At 59.5% G+C, this 7,892-nt stretch overlaps 1 protein-coding gene across 3 annotated transcripts; it reads right to left on the bottom strand.

Moving 5' to 3' along the window:
- Positions 1-103: 103 nt before the first annotated feature.
- Positions 104-7,631, bottom strand: DUS1L (dihydrouridine synthase 1 like). 3 transcript variants are annotated; one of them, XM_081270723.1, is made up of 14 exons: positions 7,530-7,631; positions 6,404-6,704; positions 5,784-5,892; positions 5,210-5,260; positions 4,651-4,763; positions 3,654-3,736; positions 3,338-3,441; positions 2,952-3,096; positions 2,615-2,711; positions 2,456-2,544; positions 1,703-1,848; positions 877-914; positions 557-632; positions 104-476 (listed from the first exon to the last, which is right to left on the bottom strand). In XM_081270723.1, exons 2-14 carry the CDS (start codon positions 6,638-6,640, stop codon positions 337-339), a joined length of 1,428 nt encoding a protein of 475 aa, XP_081126849.1. In that variant the 5' UTR covers positions 6,641-6,704; positions 7,530-7,631; the 3' UTR covers positions 104-336. The 3 variants fall into 3 exon arrangements, with proteins under 3 accessions (XP_081126849.1, XP_081126848.1, XP_081126850.1); XM_081270722.1 differs by lacking the exon at positions 7,530-7,631 and adding an exon at positions 7,081-7,393; XM_081270724.1 differs by lacking the exons at positions 104-476; positions 557-632; positions 7,530-7,631 and adding exons at positions 654-710; positions 7,081-7,393.
- Between the last annotated feature and the right edge of the window lie 261 nt (positions 7,632-7,892).

A 7,892-nucleotide genomic window follows, 5' to 3' on the forward strand; every position in this document is an offset into this window, starting at 1 on the left:
CTAGACTCCTAGGACCCTGCTGGTTCTAATCATGCCCTCCTAGCCCCGGGCCTCCCTGGGTCTGGAAGGGTGGTGGCCATAGGCTGTTGCATGTGTCTGCACATGTGTCTCTGAAATGATTTATTGTTCACTTTTGAACACACAAGCTGTGGACAAGGCAGGTCCAGCCTGGGCCTGCCTGGGTGCAGCATTGCCAGGTCCCAGTATGGGCCAGGGAGGATGTCGGCATGTCCTTCCATGTAAACCAGCAGGAGATTCCCTGAGTAAAGGCAGTTCCTTAAGAAGTGTCCAGGCCTCAGCTGCAGGCCCGGAGTGGGGGTGGCTCCTGCTGGCTCCTCAGGCCAGGGCACTGCCCACAACCTCAGAGAAGCCACCTGGTGCTCCAGGCCCTGTCTGTGGAGGCTCCTGCAGCCCAGGTTGGGTCCCTTTCCAAGTCAGAGACTTCTCAAATTTGGTTTTAAAAAGTAATCCGTGACCTAGAAAAGAAGAGATTGGGGGTCAGGAGGCCCAGATGCCCATTAGAGGTGGCGGGCTGACGGTGGAGACACCCCCTCACCTGGGCAATCTGCTGTCTCTCGGAAGGCTCGCTTCTTGCAGCAGCCCCGGCACAGGTTGAACACACACCTGTTGCCCTGGGCACAGGAAAGCTAGTGAGGTGAGGCCAGTCATCTGGAAGCCTATGCCAGAAGCCCCATGGCCTGGACACAGCCCTGGGAATCAGCACAGAAAGGCACTGCCCCCCAGGCCAGGTCACCCCATGGCTGACCTCCCGACTGGACAGTACCATCCCCATAGCAGCACAGGGACCGTCTGAGACAATGTTGGGGTAGCCTGCACTGCCCACCACTTCCTGGGCAGCAGGCTGCCAGGACTAACCTTTGGGTTTCCACACTGGTCACACTTTGCATATTTTGCTGGAAAAAAGAACAAAAAGAAATGCTGGTTGAATGAGAGCCAGAGATGGGCTGAGTGTCCATCTCCACAAAGCTTACTGGGGCTGTGGGGGCTCGGGGGCAAAGGATATGGGTTGGCTACATCCCACCCCCACCCAGTTCTAAGGCTCTGGTGCCCTTGGCTGTGTTTCCACAGCAAGAAGGCCAAAAATCAGGAACTCGGCCCCAAGCTCTGCTCTCTGTGGCAGCTACTCAGATGTGAGCAAGCATCAGAGTATCCAGGCCCGAGAGACATTACATGGTCTGGCCTAGGTTGCTGAGAGGAAGGCCACATTGGGTTGAGACCTCCCAGCACAAGCTTTGAGGCCACATGGAACTGTGAATCAGGTCTTCCTGTGAGGTGGAGCATTTTCACCCATAATCTGACCTCCTTCACAGCCTGCTACAGAGACCTCAGAACACTTCCCAAGGGCTCCTGAGAGCTACTCAGGCCATCCCTGTACAAGGCTGGGGCCTACCCAGTGCTCTGCTGGCCAGAGATATCCTCAGTAACCCAGTGGCCACCTGGACAACACCCAGCTGAGGACTCGCCCCACAACCTCATCTGACACATTGTAATAGATGTGTCCCCTGTCCACACCCCGCCACTCCTCCAGCACAGCACTACAACTGTGACAACTCCAAGCCCCTGGAGTGTGGGAAGGAAAGCCAGGCATCTGCTTCTGGCTCTGGAGCTGCGGAGAGGCAGGTGGAGAAGAGCCTCTGGGGTGGGCCTGACTGTTCCTGCCCAGCCATCGCAGGGTGCTCACGTTTCAGAGATGGGCTGAAGGTCTTGTGGGGGTTCCGCAGCTGCTTCTTCTGCTTGTTCTTGGACAGGCCATCTGTGCCACCCTCCTCTTCCTCCAGGGCCCTCTTGCTACGGCCACCACTGCTTTCCTTGGTGCTCTCCTTGGGCCTGGAGAGAAAGGGCAGTGAGCAGAGCCAAGGACACCCACAAGAAGTGATAATCTAGTCACAGCCACATGGGTCAGAGCCTCTTGGGGGGTCCGAGGGTGAGGAGGGACTGGGCAGCTATGGTGGGCACTAGTGCACAGGACATATGTGAATCTACAAAGCACCCTGGCCAGCTCCATTCTCAGGGTGCCCAGGCAGGGGCTGGCCTGTGTAGGACTACAGGGGGCAGCTACATACATATGGTGGGGTGAGTGGCTAGCACAAGGCTGGGGCCTCCCTGGGAGGGTGTCTGAACCTCAGGTGCCACCGTCTGAGCCACTAAGCCCAGGCAGGGCTGTGGCCACAAATGATAGCCTGCCTCAGCTGTAAGAGCTCAGGAAAAGTCCAGAGAATCCACGTCTTGACCCCAAGGACAAATCCCCCAGGTATAGAGGAGCTTGGGGAAGTAGCTTCTGGAACCAAATGTTCAGTGACAGCACCCTCCACCAAAGCCAGAGAGAGCAGGCGGGTCCCCAGGGGCAGCAGGTGGTACACCTGGGAAAGGTGCCTTGCTCCACACCAAGGTCCCCACGTGAGTCCCACATCCGTGGACTGGCCCAGGTGCTCACCCTGGCCGGATGCAGGGCTGGCAGATCCAGTGGAAGAAAGGCAGGTCACCAGTGGGCCTGGCTCCCTCCTCCTGCCGCGACATGTCCTCCTGCAAAGGCCCAGACCCGGTCATGACTGAGCCTGGCCACCATGGCTGGGCCCTGCAGCCCCGTACCTGCCTGGCACCGCAGCTTCAGCTCCCGGCTCACAGCAGCGATGCCCTCCAGGGTCTTCACTCTGGCGAGCTCCTCTCGAAGTTGCTGGTGCACCTGTAGCCTAAGGCAGATACCTGTCACAGGAGCTGAGCCTGCTCCTGAGCCCCAGCCACCACCCTGAGATGCACACAGGGCACAGAGCCAGTGCCTCCCACCCAGGCTCTCGCCTGCCCGCAAGCCTCTGACCCTTCAGCACCGGATTGGTGGCAAGTTGTTTTGGGAAGCACCAAGACACTGGGGCAGGGCCCCTAGATTGATGCCTGGGCAGTCCTGCTTGGCTTCTGCCTGATGTGTGACTCACGTGTGGTGCCAAAGCTTGAAGAGGTGGGCCCGGACGCAAGACAGTGGGCAGGGGTGCTGCCGCACAATGTCGAGGTACTCCTCAGCCAGCTCCCACACGGCAGGGCTCCGGCCCTCAAACAGTGCAGGGTTGTGCAGGTTGCCCTCTGCAGGCAGGAGGGAGGCAGGCCTTGTGGGGCCATCCCCTGGGCTGGGAGAGGAAAGCCTAGGACACCCTTTGGGTCACCTCCTGCTGAGGATAGGACTGACCACTTGGCTCACTGGCCAGTCACGAGTTGGAAACAGCCCAGGGAACCTAGTCTGAGAGTGCAGGCCCATCAGAGCAGACTGCCTGCTCATGAAAACAGGGCATCAAGGAAGAAGGGGGCTGAGCATCCGCCTGCTCACCTGCACTCATGACCCCCTGCACGCCTGTGTCCTGGATGCACCGCTCCACGTCCTGCAGGCACTGGATATTCCCATTGGCAAATACTGGGATAGCCACAGCCTTCCTGTAGGAGGAGAAAGGCCTGACCCTGCTGTCCCCAACAGGGCAGTGAAAGGCCCAGGAGAGACGGGGAAACAGGCCCCAAACTCCACGTTCGTGGGCCTCCCACCCCAACTAATCACAGAAAGTCAGGTGTACTGAACACCCCCAGGTGTGGAGCTGGGTTTATGCCCCGCCAGGAAAGACCAGGCTGTGTTCCCCACCCCGTCCACTCACCGCACAGCCTTAATGTGCTCCCAGGACGCTGCTCCTGACAGGGGCCCCTTCTGCTCCTTGGTGCGCCCGTGTACCGTCAGCAGCTAGGACAGACAGACCAGCACCCAGCTCAACCCACTGAACCTCCAGATCAACTCCAGGGAACCCCCTCCCTCAGTTTCTCTGCTTCCTAGCCAGATAGAGAAAAAGCCGTCCTGGGCCAAAGGTGCTGTGAGCCTTGTCCTTGGGATCTTGCTCCAGGCTACACCAAGGATGCCCAATCCTGTCCAAAGTCAGACCCCACAGGAGGATTGTTAAGTTCAAGGACAGCCTCAACAACTTTGCAAGGCCCTAAGCAAGGTCTCTTAGTGAGACCTTGTCTGAAAAAAATAAATAAATAAAGTGTTATAGGATATGGCACAGTGGTAAAGCCCCTCTGGGTTCAAGCCCCAGTACCGAAAAAAGAGCCAGTGCCCAGGCCAGGAAGAAGCAGTACCACCCAAGGTCATAGGTGTACAAGGGACCAGTGTGAGGGGGAAGGGAAGATGGGGTCTCCTGCCCAGGCCTTACCCCAAGATCACTTAGGATCCTGTCCAACCCCAGCAGTTAAGCACCTTGAAGGGCACCCTCAAGGCTGAGTCCCTCCAGCCTGCATTGGGCAGAGCTCAACATGCAGAGGACAGGGACAGGGGACCAGATATGCCAAGAGTGGTGTGGCCCGCCTCCCTAGCCCTCCAGGCTGCTGAGCTCCCCAGAGCTACTCCCATGGGGATCAAACCCTAGAGCCAAGATGGAATCTGTCACAGGACTGAGCTCAGGGTGGATGTCTGGGAGTCAATGGGGTCAGGCCACTGACAAGCCTACCAGCCCCAGCACAGAAAACGCCTCACCTGAATCCTCCAAGCAAGGGCCCCAAAAGGAGGGCAGACAACAGGCAGAAGCCTGTCTCACTGAAGCTTTCAGAGAGCTTGGCTGCCCCTCAGCCCTGACGCCCATGCCTGCAAGCCACAGCCCTCACCTGGCAGCCAGCCTTCTCCAGCATCTGGGCGTACCTCACAGTCTTGTCTATCTCTGGGAAGACGCGGATTTTGCACGTGACTGGAACTGAGAGTTTCTCATGGGCCAACAGAACTAGGAAGAGATATGGTTTCTGAGATCCCACTTTAGCCAGCTGAGCCCCACAGCCCAGGCCCCATGGAGTTGCATCAGCCTCCTGGAGGGCAGCTCTGGTCATCACCCAGCCATCACCCTCAGGTTACTGGGCAGGTGACCACAGCCTTTCCCTTGTCCTCACAAGTTCACATGACGTGGGGCCAATGCTGAGAGACTTGGCTGTCCCACAGGGCACTGGGGCTGTGGCCAAGCAAGGGTACTCCCACACCTACTGTCTGGCTCTAAGGGGAAAGCTGGTGCAGAACAGGTGGCTCTTCACAGGCACCTCTTTCCAACAGGGAGGGTACAGCAGCCAGGAGCTGCCAGAGTGATCCAGGACACTCTGTCACACTGTCCTCTCCCGGCCCTGCAGGGCTTCTCTGGGGCTCCTTCACTTGCCCACCTGGCGGCATGCGGCCACTCACTCATGCTTTGCAGCAGGTCCCACTCCTCCTGCAGAAAGGCGCCGTAGTGCCCTGTAGGAATGAGCATGGCCCAGTGAGGCCAGGGTGCAAGCTGCCTCAGCACCCTCCCACAACGTGGCCCACAATCCCTGTCCTTCCTGCAACCACAGGCCACAAGCCCCCTGCCAGGCTGCATAAACTAATGTCAAACAATAGCTGGGCATCTGGGTGGGGCAGGGGGATGATCACAGACCCAAGCAGTGTGCCAGCATCTGACTTGGGGGCTCTATTTGCCCAGCTGCACATGCTCAAAGGACACTGTACACACATCACGTGGGCCAGGACCAGCAGTACCTACTGAGGGGCTCAGGGAGGGAGAGGCTGAGCCCAGTGGCATGCCACATTTCTGCAGAGGCACTCATCACGGAGTAAGGAACCCTGCCTGTGCACCTGTCTAGTCAGGAGAATGGCTGCCTCCATCCAGCACTGAGGAACACCAAGGGAAGGACTGCTTGTTAGCCTTAGCTGCTGCCATGATCAGAGGCAGGGCCTGGGCCCCCACAGGGCTAGCGCAGGACCCTGAACACCAACTCACCCCTTTTGGCTATCATCTGTGGGCAGCCCAAGTTCAGATCAATTGCATCACAGTAATCCTGAGCCAGGAGAGCTGCCTGGACAAACACCTCAGGGTCATTAGCACAGAACTGAAAATAAGAAATATACCCATGAGCCAAGCCAGGCTCAGGTCCCTCAGTGCCCAGGCTGCCCAATCCTGTGAGGGGTTCCACTGTGACAAAATGGTTGTAGTCCTGGGGTCCAGCCTTGGGAGTATCCTGGCCTACCAACATTTACAATATGAGAGCAGGATTCATCCCCTCCCCACAGGAGAGTGCATTACAGATCTAGAGAATTCTCCTTGATGTGTAACAGAAGCTGCTAGTGCCGGCTTCTCCTAACAGCACAGGTCTCTGGTAACTGTTCCCAGAAGAAAGGCCTATGAGGGTGACGGGCAGCATCACGGTCACACCATGGGCTGTGAGTTGCTCCAGTTACCCAGGGCACTCCTTCATGAGTGCCTGAGCCAGCTCCAAGGGAGGGGTAAGCCTCTGGGAGGTGCACCTGGAGGATGGGCTCAGCCACAGGTGTCTGGCTGCTGGGAGTAGCCAGTGTGAAGGGCTACGGTCCTTCACCGCTGGGGACGTGGTTTCTGCCCACCTGCACTATGAGCGGCCTGTCCTCAGGACACACTTCGCAGTACAGGTTCTCCTTCCGGTAGTTGGCGTCCCGGACAAAGACCTGGGCATGCAGCATAGGAGTGTAGCAGAGCTGTGCCCCATGGCGGCGGCTCAGCAGCCTCCAGGCCAGCTCGCTCTGATCCACCATGGGCGCCACCACATGGCGAGCGCCCCCCAGGGTGCGGCTCCAGAACTCGAACCCCTGCAGCTTGGGCATCACGTCCTCACGGAGGGGGGCACCAGGCTCCGCCCCAGCCTGGGAGCCCAGAACAGGGCCAGACCTGGGGAGAGAGGCGGGCTCAGCCTCGGCCTGAGCTCAGTGCAGAGCGAGAGGCGGTGGGCACGGGCTCTCTGAGTGGTGACCCGTCTCCTCAACCAGCGCTGGGCCCGGGAACCACCTCCAGCAGGGACCCCGGCCCATCCTCGCCCTCCTCGGCCCTGGTGTTCAACGCTGCCTGGCTGGGCCGTGTGGACAGCGCCCCCGGGGCAGGGCCTCCCGCCCCGGCTCTGTCCGGCTGTCCGCGGCCGCCGGGGAGGCCCGCGACGGAGCGCCTTGGGGGACTGACTTCCGGCACCGCCGGGAGCCGACCAGCCCGGGGTTCAACGCGGGCCAGCGCCAGGACGCGCTCCGAGCAGGCCGCCCGCGCCCTTCCTTACCGCGGCACCACCAGGAAGACCCGCTGGAACGCGGCCGGCGCCCAAGCTCCGTCAGACTGCGCCGCCGCCGGAAGTGCCGCGCCGGAAGCGCGCCGCCGGGCGCTCCGGGAGGCCCGCGGTGTAGCAGGAAACACGGCCTCGGAAACCGCACCTGGCGCCAAGGGGCCCGAGCTGAGCGGACGTCGGCGGGAGTTCTTTCTCAGGTCCCAGGGACCCCGGCGGGAACCGGTCAACGCACCAAGCACCTCAGGAGAGAAAAGGTCCTTCTCCGGCCCGTCTCCCCAGTTCCGGTCGGCCTCAGCTCCCCGTCACCCCAGCTCCCTCGCTCCCCTCTCTCTCATCTCTCCTGCTCCCCGTCTCCCCTTTCTCCCCCTGCCCCCCCCCCCCCCGCTGTCCTAGTGCCCTGGGGTCCATTCCTTCCTGCCTTGTTTTGACCCAGACCTACTCACACTCAGGGATGATAGGAAGAATGTGAAGCTGAAGACACTGCAGAGTCAACTAAAGTTGAAACGAGTTTTTCAGAGCTCATCTGACCAGAGGCAGCAGCTTCTTAGAGCTTATCTGACTAGAGGCACCAGACACTTGCAAGGAAATTTGGGAATCAGATGGCCACTAGAGGGGGCTGGGGTTGCAGCCTTGCCCAGCTTGTGTGAGGCACTGGGTTCTGTTCTCAGCACTGCATATTAATTAACTAATAAACCAAAAGTCCACCAACAACTAAAAAGAAAAGAAAAGAAAAGAAAAGATGGCCACAGGACCTGCCACAGCTGCCTATGATCCCCTGCAGAGTCTCTGGGTCTGGGAAGCCAGCA

Source organism: Spermophilus citellus, assembly GCF_964194105.1.
Source record: "Spermophilus citellus genome assembly, chromosome: 17".
NCBI lineage: Eukaryota > Metazoa > Chordata > Mammalia > Rodentia > Sciuridae > Spermophilus > Spermophilus citellus.